The sequence below is a fragment of the Pararge aegeria genome, chromosome 21, assembly GCF_905163445.1.
Source record: "Pararge aegeria chromosome 21, ilParAegt1.1, whole genome shotgun sequence".
Taxonomy (NCBI): domain Eukaryota; kingdom Metazoa; phylum Arthropoda; class Insecta; order Lepidoptera; family Nymphalidae; genus Pararge; species Pararge aegeria.
This window is the reverse complement of record NC_053200.1, coordinates 6,458,595-6,474,773: the sequence shown is the minus strand read 5'-3', so window position 1 is coordinate 6,474,773 and position 16,179 is coordinate 6,458,595. Positions and strand designations below refer to the sequence as shown.

The 16,179-nt window shown below is 35.7% G+C and overlaps 1 protein-coding gene across 3 annotated transcripts in view; it reads left to right on the top strand.

The window, feature by feature from the left end:
- The window catches only part of LOC120633149 (semaphorin-1A), a 516,391-nt gene that overhangs the window by 497,168 nt on the left and 3,044 nt on the right, over nt 1–16,179 (top strand). For 2 of the 3 annotated variants that reach the window (XM_039903275.1, XM_039903273.1), the window contains 11 exons: nt 6,250–6,354; nt 8,365–8,453; nt 8,930–9,071; nt 9,581–9,783; nt 10,103–10,248; nt 10,358–10,440; nt 11,007–11,235; nt 12,004–12,152; nt 12,581–12,709; nt 13,260–13,470; nt 14,584–14,791. In XM_039903275.1, coding sequence (XP_039759209.1) covers nt 6,250–6,354; nt 8,365–8,453; nt 8,930–9,071; nt 9,581–9,783; nt 10,103–10,248; nt 10,358–10,440; nt 11,007–11,235; nt 12,004–12,152; nt 12,581–12,709; nt 13,260–13,470; nt 14,584–14,791 — 1,694 coding nt within the window. The remainder of the gene's footprint in view (nt 1–6,249; nt 6,355–8,364; nt 8,454–8,929; nt 9,072–9,580; nt 9,784–10,102; nt 10,249–10,357; nt 10,441–11,006; nt 11,236–12,003; nt 12,153–12,580; nt 12,710–13,259; nt 13,471–14,583; nt 14,792–16,179) is intronic. The other variant, XM_039903276.1, reaches the window with a different exon arrangement.

The window sequence follows — 16,179 nt, the reverse complement described above, 5'->3', positions numbered from 1 at the left end:
AGCTGCAGAAAGCATGAGAAAAGCTTTTCTTCTTTACGTTAGCCGTTTTATGTGTAACAATTTAATATTCTTCATAGTTAACTTCTTGTTTTGGATATTATCTATTTTAAGACGGCCTAATTCTTAACGGCAGAATTTTCATTATCACAGAAATATACACATAGTCAAAGAAAATGAGATTCGTTTTTTGCATACTAACCGATAACACTTTAATCGTATTCAAAAACATTTACTAGGTCCTAGAAAAAAGCAAATAATCTAATTTTCCGATGGCTGGTAAAGTTACATTGGATAAAGTTACCGAACTTGACTTTACTGTGTCCTACGCAAGTTCATATGTCCTTTACACGCTTAGGTAAGTTACAGTTTATTCAATTTGACTCAACGTGTATTGAACTCTAGGTAGTACTACCAATAAGCATACAAACACTAGGTGCTTTAGAACTAATATCATAGACAAACGAATATCATAATTAGATAAAAGATATAGGTACCTATATCTTTTGCTTACTAAAAACATATATAAAGCCCAGAATTTGGCTTTTGAAGATTGTAATAAACATTTCAGGCTCTTCTTCTTTCTATATCTTAAGTTTGCTATGTTGATTATTATTTACTACACGTTTGCAAATATCACATAAAAACGAGGTATATTTGCTCTGTTATACTACCTTAAATTGATACATATATTCCTAATGCCAATATACCATAAAAGTGTTTGCATCCTTTTTGGCCAGTACAGTAAATTATGTTAGGTTTCAAACAGCTGTTCTTATTGGTCGTCCATATCGACTTTAATTGAAGTTATATTTTATAATTATTTATCAAAACTGTTATATTAATTATTGTGCACAATAAGAAACTAAGACGTTTCACTGTGTCTAGTCCAGGAGAACTTAACAGTGGTAATAATAATAATAATAAATAAATATACTACGACAATACACACATCGCCTTCTAGCCCCAAAGTAAGCGTAGCTTGTGTTATGGGTACTAAGATGACTGATGAATAGTTTTATGAATCATCATCATCATCATCAGCCTATCTCAGTCCACTGCTGGACTAAGGCCTCTTCATTTGCACGCCATCTCGGTCTATTGCTGGTTAGCTGCATCCAGTTCTATGAATTTGTGATCCAGTTTTATGAATAATATACATAAATACTTAGAATATACGTATAAACACCCAGACACTGAAAAACATTCATGCTCATCACACAAACAGTGGTACCATTGCTTTGCGCACAAAGGAGTACCTACTGGGAGAATTCATCCAAATTCTATTATTAAATACCAAATGATGTCCCAGTTTGCCGTATTCTGCCGATATAATAGTTTTTCGGCGTCAAGTACTCCGGTGTAATGACGAGCGCTTTGGTCTTATAAGTGGGAGGTCCCGGGTTCGATCCCCAGCAATGAAAATTCTGAATTTTCTCTGTTTTGATCTTGTGGGAGGCTTCGGCCGTCGCTTGCTACCACCCAACCGCAAAGTCATTTGTCGCAAAGTGATTTAGGGTTCTGATTGAATGCCGCATAGAAATCTATCAGGTTTAATATAACTGCAATACCTATCACAGGTTAGCCCGCTACCATCTTGGACCGCATCATTATTTAACATCAAAACTTACAGTCAAGGGCTAACTTGTAGTTGTCAAAAATTCACAACTCAGACAGTAGGTATAGTATAGTTTACTTTAGTTGGTCCCTTGAGATAAAAATATCTTTTATTTTTACTTTATCAGTAAATAATTTTTGAGCACTTCTACTAGGAGTACATAAGATATACACTGGTATACTCTAAGTCACTACGACGGCTCGGTACCTACAGACGATAGTGCTCCCATGGGGCATAGCTTAATTGGTGCGGATCAATAGTAGATAACTAACCGTGCCCGAGTTGTAATGGACGCCCGTGTGCTTCCTGTGTGCACAATTGTACACTTTACTAAGTAACGCTGACGTAATAATTTGCTAGCTGTTGCCCGTGACTTCGACCGCGATGAAATTTTGATTTGGCCAGAAATTCAAAGAAATATCGGGAACGCCTAAGCCTATTTCTAGCAGAACCTCAAAATCCGTACAATACGTCATACGTTCACGTTACGTACGTATACGTTATCAAGTCAGAATCAGACAAAATCCTCCTCAATCTGTGCGAATAAATGAATGGAAATTTAATTGTTGCCAAAGTGCTTTAAAATATAACCTAAAATAGACTATTTAATATAAATAAATAAAATATAACTATGACCTAAAATAAATTCTTTTTATTTGATTGTTGCCTCGAACTTCAAAAATCTAAGACTCATACAAACTTCCATCCCCTGTTTTACCAATTTAGGGGTATATTTGGATGAAATATTTTCTAAACTTATGTCGACGCTTTAAAGGAAACCTATTTTCTCAATTTCAGTTTTAAGAAATTAATAATAAAAAAACACAGTAGGTATAAACTTTTATCCCCTATTTTAACAACCTTTAAAGGTGATATCCAAGAAAATGTTTACATAAGTATTTTTAAATTACAATTTCGTTGTCTCTAACCTCTAAAACAATGGACGTTTAGAATTTAAACAAACTTTTAACCCCTATTTCCTAGGACGATAAGACCGCAGATAATTTATTTAAATGCTCCTTAAAATAATATAAATAAAAAAGGATTTAAATTTGGTTGTAAAAGATTATTATTGCCGATTTATAAAAATCAATGCTCAGAAATGTTTTTAAAGAAACTTTAAAATATATTGTCCGGTAAAATAATTATTTTTATTTGATGCCTAGAATAGATAAATAAAGAGGTTCATAAAGAGGGATAGAAAAAAATATATTAAAAGCGCTTTATTCTGAAGAAGAATTTAATGTGGAACGTTTCTGAAGAGCGCGTAAAAGGGAAGCTCCTAAAGACCCTCAGTTTCGCCGCGGTACCATAAAAGCAGAGTTATTGTTCTAAATTCCCTGAGAAACTTGTTCTGAATTCTCTACCAATTAAGAGAGCATCGTTAATTACTATATATTAGTTGACTATTACTGCAATGGTTTTCTCTTAACGACTGAAGCACTGCAATGCGGTATATTGCACGGAACAACCGACCACACTATACGTATCCCAATGAATTTAAACCCAACAAACCGTTTTACATTTTACTGTTTACAAAATAGAGTTCAATATTGCGCGCAGTATTTTGTGTATTCAATTTAAATCTGACTGAAACAAAGGATGGAGCGTATGGTTAGTAGGCAATTTTCCTGATATTTATGAGTCGTCTGGTATTGCAAATAATACGATTTTCAGATATTTTTTCATTGTTATTGACGTTATTAAATATAACTTGTATGAATTAAATAGTTTGGAGTCCATTCACAGCAGTATGTTTACACAAAACGAGGTTCATCGTTCAATGCAATTTATTTACATAAAGTTCAAATTCAAATCCAATATTCAAAATTATAGCCGTAGTGAATTATAAGTAATTTCTACCACGCAGTTTTTGAAAGTACTGAACTTATCATTTATATGCATATAAAACTTTTATGAAAACATACAAAAACATTAAAAATTACCTAACATATGTTAGGATGGATTGTTCTGACTTTAAGATACTAGCTGTTGGCCGCGTCTCCGTCCGTGACTATTAAGGCTAAATAGTAGCTTTTGTTACTCTCCTACGACTTTACTTTGTTACTAACTCTATGCCAAATATCATGTAATTAACATAGTTTCTTAAGGCGTGAAGGAAAACGAACCTATTGTCGCATTTATCATATTAGTTAGGATATTTATTATTTTATAGGTTATAGTTAACTACGCAGCGCTTTTCTGTCCATCTCCATAATATGACGTGTTCTACTTTGACCCTTTTGGAACTTTTATACTCGCCCCACCCATAAAACCCTTTCCTTATAAGATCAAATACCCACTCAAGTGGCCTTAGAACGAGTTCTCAGTGTCTAAGAAAACAAATTTCAGTGTCGAGTTCTTCGATACATCTCAAGCTAGCAACTAGCGAAATCTGTATAAAATTAAAATCGGGTCAAGTTTGAGGCAAACTCGTGCACTCACGGTTACGTAGCTCGTTGTAGTTATCAGGCGTATCTTATTCAAACCTAAAAAGAAACTTTTTTTATTTCAAGCTCTACAACTCCAAATTTTAAAACAAGAAAAGAAAGAAAACTTTACCGAATAGACACATACTTTTACCACTTTAGAATTGCATATAACACTAACTGTGAAGTTTTTAAAAAAAAAAAATTAAGTTGAATAATAATGACAGAAAGTTCAATGCCTTACAATTTTAGGTCCAATCCAGAAATAAAGCCAAGGACCTAATGGTCCTTTATCCAACATGGCAACTACTGTACACGCCACACGCCTTTGAGAACATTATGGAAAACTCTCGGGCATGCAGGTTTTCACGACATTTTCATTCGCCGCTAACAAGTGAGATTTTATTACACGATCCCCAAAAGGGATGCCGATGTTTTAACTAGGCTACCACCGTTTTTTTTTTCAATTATATTTATAGTAATAAATAATTGACGAACCAAGCAGTTGGACCACTGACCAAGAAGAAAACCATCGCCAAAACAAAGCACCACTTGGCAGGGCAACTAACCTGAGGAGTTGTTCAGCCTCATGTGCCTGAAATTACTCCGGCAAACCACGTCGTTCAGACCGAAAAAAAGCAATGCTGCTTGGCGGCAGAAATAAGAATAGCGATAATCAGTGGCGTGCATTTCATACATGCGCAAAAGCACTGCATACCCAAAGTATTTTATATAAGTCGTATTTTATGGCAAGTAACTTCTTTATGCATACCCTGGTCAAAAATTCTGGCGATAATACTTCTCCGGATGAGCTGTCACATAAAGCTCTACTAGTTCTAAAACACTTCTAGTACGCTACCACTTCTTGTGCATTACGAAGATCGAGAGATCCGAATCTGACGATAACTCGATACGCACGACCACTAATGCACTGACTAACGAGCTATCAGGGTACGTGAGTCGAATGTTGCGGAGCCATTCATTACCTGTCTCGTATAATTTACACTTTAAGTACACTTTACTCTGTAAATTGTAATCTATATATTTGCTATAATATAATTAAACAGTGCCTATTTCTATGAGTATTAGGCTTGATCTCCAGCGATTTAAATTTCTGAATTTTCTCTGGTCTGTTTTGGTAGGAAGCTTTGGCCGTGGCTAGTTACCCTCCTTTACTTATAAAGACAAGAGATAGGGGTATGGGTTTAATACAACTGCCATACCACTAAAATGTCAGTCCGCTAACATCTCAGACTCATCACCTCACCAGGTGTTTTTTGTGCAACTTTTGGTGGAATTTAGAAAAACGCCACTAGATTGAAAGACGTTAAGCTATACCAGCAGGGCTAGCACGGGGTGGGGGCAAAAATTATATCCCCCGATTATATCCCCTGACAAGGGACATGATTAACTTGTCCACCTGCAATAGCGCGGGAACATGGAATAGGAGAAGTTTACCCCCGTTTATTATTACACATATCTTATCTTAATATATATAAATCTCCTGTCACGATGTTTGTCCGCGATGGACTCCTAAACTACTTAACCGATTTTAAATTAAATTGGCACACCATGAGCAGTCTGGTCCAACTTAAGAGATAGGATAGCTTAGATCTTTAATTATAGTCGCAATTTTATTTTATTGCAAATTATTTGTCTATAATTAATTGACAGTCACATGTTATATATATATATATATATATATATATACTACTATACTCATTTAAGGCTAAGCGATACTGAATACTTTAAAAACAAAATCTAACGCAGACGAAGTCGCGGGCAACAGCTAGTATTATATGGATTTTTTCTAATTGCGCGCCAGTGGTCTAAGAGTTGTTATAGCTGTGGGAGAAGATAATTTTTTATCCTTTCCGGAGATATAATTGTCTCGTGCCCATTCTAGCCGTGCGGGGGGACCATTGGACACGACCGGGACAAAATCGTAGAATGAAAATCCTTACGAGAAACCTGTCCTTCAGTGGAGTGACTTAAAATACTATTACAATAAAAATTAAAATATATATTCTCCCTTGCGGATCTTAGACTGCATCATTGCTTACCACCCGCAGGTGGCATTTCAATCAAGCGAGGCAGCAAGGAATATACAATAGGGAAGATATATTGGCGCGTACGATAAATCATGGAACTGCAAGTTTCCCGTATCATATTTTTTTAATGAGCGAATAAATATTTAATTTCCAGATGGAGAGCTTTACTCTGGCACCGTGGCAGACTTCAGTGGCATGGAGCCAATTATTTACAGAGAGCCGTTACAAACAGAGCCTTACGACTCCATGACGTTAAACGGTGAGTGCATTACATTTGTACTTGTAGCCATTTAGTTCCTTATTCTATACCCAGTACATCAAGTATAGAAAATGTGTCTTCTTGTTTTTTTCCCATTATCGTAACATGTAAATGAAAACCGAAATAATACTTCACAAGCTTTAGAGGTACATTATGTACTGTCTGATGTCTCTGAATCTTATCTGTGAAACCGAAAACCTAATAGTTTGTGGGTAAACCACTGCCATAATTTTATTGAAAGAAATCAGATACAGCCCTAACATCACATGCCAAATTTTAATCAAGTGACTTTTGTCACTTTATTAGGTACGTGTCGCCTAGCTGTCGCGCGTACTATGCACGTGTCGGTATTTTATCTTAAATAGGGTTGTCAATAAGGGAACACTTAGAATGTTTTGAATTCGTTTGTACGGAAAAACTAATATTCTTCTTTTGAATAAATGACAGGGTTATTCCTTATGCATCCTTTAACATTATTTCGTAAATCGGTCACATGTTGTAGCCTATACATATTTTTCTCCATTAGGGGCCAGGACTACATTATTATAATATGATTAGTTAAAATAAAATAAAAATAAAATGGTTAATTAGTCTCGTGCAAACTTTTTTTATAAAAATAATTAATTACATATGTAACTCATGATTAAGTTGTGCGTAATAGAGGCAATACTTACGGATTTGGCATTCTTCAATTCATGCCCAGAGCTATCTCGTTGCGGTATTTTTTTTTTAAAGAGGATAGATTAACTTTTGTTTAGATGCGCATGCTATAATTGACATACATTTAGCTTTCCAGATAATTAACTCTAATAAATACTACGCATTGTAGTTATAGAAGCGCTATTCTAAACAAGTTAAGGCCGCACCGTACAACTTTTAAAAATAAAAAAAAAACCCTGACAGCATCACCACCAAATACCTACTGGGTATTATATATTGGATAGAAGCAGGCGTTACTTTGCGGAAATCCATAATATATTATGAAAATTAAGCTTAATTTGCTATACCTACATATATAACATACATATATGTTCGCGGAATGCGCGCTCCGCGGTATGCTCGCGGAGCGGAATTAAGCTTAATTTTCATAATATAACTGGATATTATTATAAATCTTAACCATTCAGGGACCTACACGCAAGCTTTTGCTTGTAGGTCATAACATAACGTAAAGTAGAATTACAAAATTATATAGATGAATGAATAAATGTCAAATGACAAGTGTTCCTACACTCCAGGTCCAGTGGAAAACAACCTAATATCGAATTCAGGAAATCTGTTGTCAATATTAGTTCTTGTCACGGATTATTCATGGATCAGATCAAATCTCCGCGAGCAAATTAGATATGCTTTACATCTTATGTTTAATTAATGTCAGCTATATTTGCATATTATCCGGCCCGGTCCATTGCTTCCAAATGCGGCTGTCAAACAAACATCCGTCAAATTAATTGAATTTGGAACGTTTTGCTGCGACGGCAGTTCACGGCAGTGATATTTGGTGCGACGAATAAATCCGATTAGGATCGTGTTAATAGCATACACTATGTGATGAGTTAGGGTTGTCGTAATTGAGAAACAAAATTAAACACACGGTGTTTTTTTTATGAAATATTACTTAATCACCGATCCTAATTTGCAATATATCTGGATGGGAATATGTGTCTATATGGATGGGATTAAAATATGTGTTAATAATATTAAAACCTGCCAACACATATTAAAATATGTGTTTGGCCAGATTTAATGGTTATTATCACACGACAATGATAATAATAAAAGCAGCTATTAAGCACATATTTGTAGCTTGGTGAATCAAAGCTATAAGCTCCCCTCTTCTATGGGAGAGACCTATGTCCAACAGTACGATAATGAAAGCTGATGATGGATGATTACGTGATGTACAATAATGTACAACCCTAGATAGATTTGCTAGGTGTAGTTAATCATGTCACTTTACATAACGAATTATCGAGCTGTTTGCAATTAATGGTCATACATTGTTCACAGCACCTGATTTTGTGAATTCATTGGTGCACGGGAACTTCGTGTACTTCTTCTTCAGGGAGACCGCCATCGAATATATCAACTGTGGCAAGGTAACTAGGTTTTTCATATATGCATAAGTTAACTAATGTACCAAAGAAAACAGAGCATGCAGAACTCATTAAAACACTAGATTCATGCATGCATTTGTAAACGGTGTAAATCGTGCGAGAAAGTCTCTAAGAGCCAGTCTGACTATGTCGGATGGGCTAACTGTTACTGCCTCTTTAGTATGTTCTACGGCGTATCGCTTGGACATAAAGTTGCAAGGTATTTTTGTCCAAAATTCCTCAGTATTATTAGCTCAGAGTACACACATTTATAGGAAATTCACATGTGTGTGTCTATGTTACTTTGTTTAGGTCAAAATTTGCAACTGAATCTTTACCAGTTTTGCCCCAACGTCTTATTCATTCGTTAATTCAATCAAATAAAATAATTTGCTTGGAACATGAAAGTTATTTTTATGATGATTTTAAAACACTCAAATAATATGTTTTACTGAAAGTGTTTTGTTAATTTTCTACAGGCGGTCTTCTCTCGAGTTGCCAGAGTTTGCCGAGATGATCGCGGTGGACCCCACCGATTCAAGCAACGTTGGACCTCGTTTCTCAAATCTCGTCTAAATTGCTCTGTTGCAGGAGACTTTCCATTCTACTTCAATGAGATTCGTAAGTTTCCTGATAATACTTCCCAGATTTTTAACTACACATTTATGCTTTGATATTGAAAGAATTTCTTCGATTGTCCAAAAAAATCCTTAAACATCTGGTAGTACAAGGTCTAACGGAAGACATGAGGTTCTCGCTTGTGCCTCAATTACTGAGAGTTCTCTTAGTGCTAGTAATAAAAAATGCTTGAAGCTGATCTCAAGAGCCACAATATGATCGTAACCCATAAGCACGTACAATCTATCTAAAGTAAAATAATAGAAGTTAAAGATTTGGAGATGCAGAATCAAGTATACTACTAACTAAGAGACCAAAATTCAAAATAAATTAAACAGTGGGCAACCCCCTCTGATAACTTTAGGAATGTGAATATGACCGTTTGTGATTAATACGTTTATGACTTTCTATTCCAGAAGTTTGGATAACATTGAGTTTCCGTTAAAAAAAGACCACATACTGCCCCATTAAAATAAGCGTTGAATTCTTATAATATTGAATTTATCTTACAGAGTCAACTACAGAGTTAATTGAAGGCGTATACGGTGGCCTCAATGCCCAGCTTATCTACGGCACATTCACAACACCACCTAACAGCATATCAGGGAGTGCAGTATGCGCGTTCAGCATGCAGGACATTGCTGATACATTTGAAGGGACTTTTAAGGAGCAGAGCGCGATCAATTCAAATTGGCTTCCAGTAAATACTGCAAAAGTAAGAACTTCAACGTCTTTTTTAACTTAGTGACCTTATTTTTTCCTCATAGTAGTATCCCCGTCTAGTATTCTGTCTTATCGTATTTTGTTTCCTTACATCTAGTCTCGTTTTTGCTTAAGTGAACCTTAACTTCTAAGCTCCATACCCGCCGATTGCTTTGTCTTCAGTCACGTTTCCATCGATTTTGTTGGTCAGTCACATTTTCTCTGTTTCTTTTGTGCATCTTATATCTTCTTCTGCATTAGCTACGGATTTTCGAGTTTAAAGGAGATTATTAACTGATTATAACCATTTAAACATATTCCCTATTTTCTAGGTACCAGAACCTAGACCGGGTACTTGTCATAACGACTCGAGACAACTACCAGATCAAACTCTAAACTTTATCAAAACACATGCATTGATGGACGAATCAGTGCCAGCTTTCTTTGGAGAGCCAATCGTAATCAGAACTAGCTTTCAGTAAGTTTCATATTACAATTTATTTACTACACAATCTTTAAAATTTACAATGAGGTTTTGTTAACAATCATTTCAACAAAATATTTAAAAATGTTATCGAATTTTTCAGCTACAGATTTACGCAAATCGCTGTTGATCCACAAGTGAAAACACCCGGTGGAAAGGCTTATGATGTGCTGTTTATTGGAACAGGTACGTTTAACGTTTATGTAGAGGATACGCAATATAGTGGATTGTTCATTTGAGCTTTCGATCGCATTTTAGGGAATTACCTTCAGGCTTCATTTGCTTTCAATAACTACACATTTATGGGTTGTAAATGTGCAATGGAGGCTTATGTCAATCAATTGAAATGTTACGTTTAACAGCTAACAAAATTGTTCCCGTATGCTCGTTTTTTAACAAAATGTGATTTCGATTACTGAATAAGCGTATTCTTGATAATATTCATCATGCAATTTTCATCACCAACCGATTACCGGCCCACCACAGGGCACGAGTCTCCTCTTAGCATGAAAAAGGCGTAGGCTGTAGTCTACCACGCTGGCTAAGTGAGAATTGGTAGACTTCAGACAACTTTGAGCACATTACGAAGAAGATCATCCTCAGTCATATAGGTTTCCTCACCATTCAAGCAATACACCTATAACTCCAAAATACGGAGGCGCGTTACCGAGAAGTCTATCACAGCTTTCTTCCAGCATGCAATTTTAAAATCTCTGAGTTACAGTCATCTCAAATTTTTCTTTCTGTTACAGATAACGGGAAAATTATCAAAGCAATCAACGCAGTATCATACGACTCAAACAAACGGGCTGTGCCTGTAGTGATAGAAGAACTGCAAGCATTTGCAGCTGGTTCACCAGTCAGAGCATTAAGGGTTGCCAGAGCTGGTCGTGACGCCGCGAGACTTATTGCTGTGTCTGATAGAGAGGTGCTCAGCCTGAGACTTCACAGATGTTCTAGTGAGAAAATTAGTTCTTGCTCGTAAGTATTTTTTACTACCTATTTGATGAAACACTGAGTTTCTGAATACTTATCTTATAATCCTGATAAGTTCATCTGGATCAGAATATATAGAGTGACTTCTTTGGGCATTTGAAATAACGTTCTCTAGTTAGCCATTCTTCTTCTTTAGGTGCCTCTCCAACTAGTGAAGGTTGGCCGTCAGTTTTTTTTGATACTTCTCCTGTTCTCTCGCGAGGCTTAAAAGCTAGGCGGCACTCGCAACATTAGAGAGTGGACTGGGACTAATCTCTAATGTTGCGCAACCAAGACTTCCTCTTGCGACCGATGCGTCTCTTTCCAGCAACTTTGCCCATCATTATCAGTTGCAGTACCTGTATCTGTCATGCCGAAGCACATGCCCTATATAAGCAATTTTTTTCTTTTTGACGGTCTTCCAAATTTCGCGTTAATTAGTGGAAAAGTTTGACATTTTGGAACTCATATTTACTAAAGATTTAACCAACGCGGTATTATTACAAATTGTAAAAAAATACCTTGTAAAATTATCATGGATAATTGAATATGATAATAACAACTTATCCAAACTTTTCTCTATAGTATTTTAATTTTTATAAACATTAATTTAATATAACTTATCAATTCGCTAAGATTCGCTCTCACCTTGGGTTCACATAACTTATAAACCCGATTCGACGGAATTTCTTGTCTTTATGGTTAGAAGTAGTTCTAATAAGCTAAAATAACGATTTTCTAGCTACAAAATTATGCAAAACTCTTTATTTACAGTGAGTGTGTAGCCCTTCAAGATCCTTACTGCGCGTGGGACAAACAAGCGGGACGGTGCCGAGCGTACTCGCATGGAGTTAGTCGCTGGTTGGATGAGAACTCCTTCTACCAGAGCGTCAGCACTGGGAGTCATGCAGCTTGTCCTCATAGTACGTATTATTAATTAAAAGTAATTTTGAGATTGGTTTCCAAGAGACCAATGAAAGAAGAATAGACCGACGCATTTCTAGAGGTCTATTAGTACAAAATCTTTGGTGGTAATTCTCCTAATACATCTGAGAAAGTTCCATTAAAAGGTTGCTTACTTACTGGCTAATCCATACTAACGAATGCGAGCTTGTTTATAACCGACAAATCTTGATGAAATTGGTCGGTAATTTAGCTCGCATCCTGGAGATCCGCGGGTTTTACATAAAACCGAAACTAACGTGAACGAAGTCGTATACAACAGCTAGTAGTTGAAGAAGTATGAAATCTTAACTAAATTATTCTAATCTAAAATCATTGATTGACAAAATCTAAATTAACGTGATTGAAGGAAAGCTGGTAAATAATATTTACTATTAAAAAATTCTAGGCAAAGACGCAGGCGCTGTTGGTGGTCTCAGCTCGGGCTTATATGACGATGCGCGAGGCGAGAATAAAGGGGAGGTTATCAATATCGTTCAAGACAAAGATGGAAAAGGAAACAACAATAATAACGAAGGTATGTGATAGAGCACGTTATAACCCGCGCCATTAAAGAATAGATTTATAAATGACAGCCGATGTCGTGTTATCTCTTCTCTCTTTCATACCATATACGGGCGTGCGTATGAGCACGCACGACGTTGGCCGCCTTTTGTAAATCTAATCTATATTTACAATTAAACTTTAATAGTGTTAGTTATATGTACAAATCCATTAAAAATTTGTAAGTGTAAAAATAGTTAACTATTTAACACATGTGACTTTGGAGTAAAGGAAATCTGTCTAATTTTAAGCAGATTTTTTTTTTTGTTTTGTACATCATTATTGAAATTACAGATCTACACTAACGTCTAATATAAATTTGTTACCAAGGTTTTCAGAAGTTATATCGCCAGGGTTTGTATTTATAAATTATATAAAATACAAATGAATGACCTAACATTAAAACAAAATTTCTTATTTAAGGGCAAACTAGTGTTGTAAGAAATCATCCTTAAAATAAATTAAATAGGACATCCCACATATCATTCCCTTGAACATTACTATAATAACATATTCTTGTTCAGGGCCAGAAGTCCTAGCAGCTGACCCGCCGCCAGCAGCGTACTCAGTGGAAACTTTAGCGCTAGCGGTGGCCGCGGGGGCTCTAGCTGCGCTGGGCGCTGGATTCGCCGCAGGCTACATATGCGGTCGACGCTGCAAGAAAGATGACGATGATAACATGCCCTATCCAGACACAGAGTATGAATACTTCGAGCAGCGACAGAACATCAACAGGTATAGTAAAGAAAAAGCTTAGTTTGTACAAGTTAAAAACATTAATTAACTACCGAAAGATTTAAAATCAAGAAGGCAAAATGCGTATAACCTAACACTTTAAGAGCAGAAGTTTTTATTTAGACATTTGTCTACCTCATTCTCATCATGCAAACTATAAATAAGCCGAAGATGATAATCATGAGTATAATAATTATTTTTAGTTATACTTATTTATACGAAATTTCCGTAGTTTATTATCGTAGTGTTTTTCAACTATTAATTGTTATAGTTTGTCATTTGGCACAAGAACTGCGTTTTAGAGGTCATGATGAGTAAAATTAGTCATTTAAGACCTTTCTCAAATTCAGCACCCTAGGAACGCAACTGCAAAATCTGATACACAAGACTAAAGCGTAAAGTGGTCTAGTATATGAGGAAAAGGTGAAACCCTAATAACAGTAAGGCCTGCGGGGAATCTCCTTAAATAGGGAATACAGGAATATGTATCTTATTACCACTAATTAAGTATGAAATTACTTTGGGGTCGAAGTTACATCAGTCGAAGGAGTGGAATATTGAACTAAAAATAAAAAAGCAGGAACCAAAAGTCGCAACTGTCTTGATAAAGCCGTTAAAACATTTGAGGAACTTCGACACAAAACGCTTTAACAAAAAGACACAGCCAAAGACCTCAAAAGTTAAAAACTAAGATTTGTATTCAGGCATAAACTCGCATGGAAGCGTTGATAGCTCTAACTTTTCTAAGTTATCTGCGTTTTAAGCAATTAAAATATCACTTGTTTCAACGGTGAAGATAAACATCGTGAGTAAACCTGCATGCCTGAGTTCTCCATAACTTTCAAAAAGTTTTGTGGAGTCCACCAATCCGCACTGGGTCAGCGACCAAGGACCATGACTCGGCAAGCGGAGTGTAGGTCGCCCCGAATAGGTGGTGCGACGACTTTCGGAAAGTGGCCGGCATCCATTGGATACAGAAGGCTGGGAGTGGAAATAGTTGGCGCTGCTTAACAGAGGCCTATGTCCAGCAGTTGATGCATATTTGCTGATCACGATGATGGGTCTATTTGAATAAAGAAATATTTGCCTTTAACATATTTTGTGCCATTTCAGGATTCAAGCAGAACCTAAACTCCTACAACAAGTAGAAGAAGTAACGTACGCAGAACCCGTACTAGCTCCCCAACCTAAGCCCGCCTCCCCCCGCGCGACCCTTCGCAAGCACCCCCCCTACCATCCGCACCACGAGACACTCTTCCAGTTCCAGCCGGACGCATACCGCAGGGACAACTTCGGGACGCTCCGCTCCCACCAGGTCAATGTCAGTTGTGTTCCGTTCTTCTTTGCATGGCTTCTAGCAGGCCTATTGGGTTACTACGGAAAGTTACCGCCGTATAACTGTGAAAACACACACACAGTACAGTAGGCACTTAATAAAATGACATCTCATAATAACCGTGAACTATTTACTAACTGAATAGACTGGCTTTTTTACTTGACTATCTTTTCATATTAATTAAGTAGGTAATCAATTTGATTTTTTTAATAAACGTTAATCTTTACGTAAATTATCCGGTTTTTATCCGGATGACGATTTTATCCCAGATGAATAGGTAAGACTGTAAAGACTAAGAAGAAGAATCAGAAGCCTAAAACTGAAATTATTTAAATTGAAATTACAAGTGGTGAAATACATTATATTGCCACGCCCTGACCTATAAATACACGTACCTCATGACTATATAAATAAATGTACATGGATGCAAATCAATCAATGAATTTATAAAATTATAGTATATTTTATAAATATTAGTTGGCAAACTGGTCTATAGAATGGCAAGTAAGATTTTAGCCGGTCAACTTTCCATAGTTTCTAATCAATACACAGTACTGAATAGGCCTGCTGCTGCGTTAAGATGATGGTATTACTGGAGCAATTAAACAATTCTTAGTTGATGCTAAAAGTTTATTATCATAACGGGAATCTGTTTAGCGTTAACACTATTACATATTTTGTGATGATTTGTTTGTTTAAATATAATCTTGATTGTTTCGGTATTTCATTCCCCCAGAAAAAAATATCATCATCTAAATGTACTTAAGTTTTCAATGAAAGTTGTTTTAATAGGCTACCTTTTTATTTATATCAATAATTTTTTTCAAAGAATATTGTAAAATTAAATAACTTCACAAAAATATACAGATCATTTTATAAATAATGTTATTTAAAAAATTATAGTGCCTATTAAAAGTAAACTTAGTCAATGTATTAATTTTATTGTAATGGTGAACTTTTGAACAGGTAAATAAATCAACCTACCTAGTTGATTTAATTTATTTTTACTGCACTTTGTTCATTTTTTTATCAATTATTAAAAAATATTTGTACCTATCAGTTTATTTATTTGTACATCTAGTACAAGTTTATCCGTTACAAAATGCTTTGTTACTGATTGCTTTGTTTAAATCTAATTTCCTTTTCTACCAATTAAAAAATCCTAATTTGCTGATTACCTTTTTGTGATTAATCATTTATTTAATCAGATCACTAACCATCTTCATATCATTACCATTTTAACCATTGCTTTCTAATCATTCGAAATTATGGTGAGTTTTGAACCTACTTGCCATGAAAATTGAATTTTGGGCATACGGACGAAATCATAAGCATAAGGTCATGTCGAAATTCCTCAAAAAATTGAAAAAAAA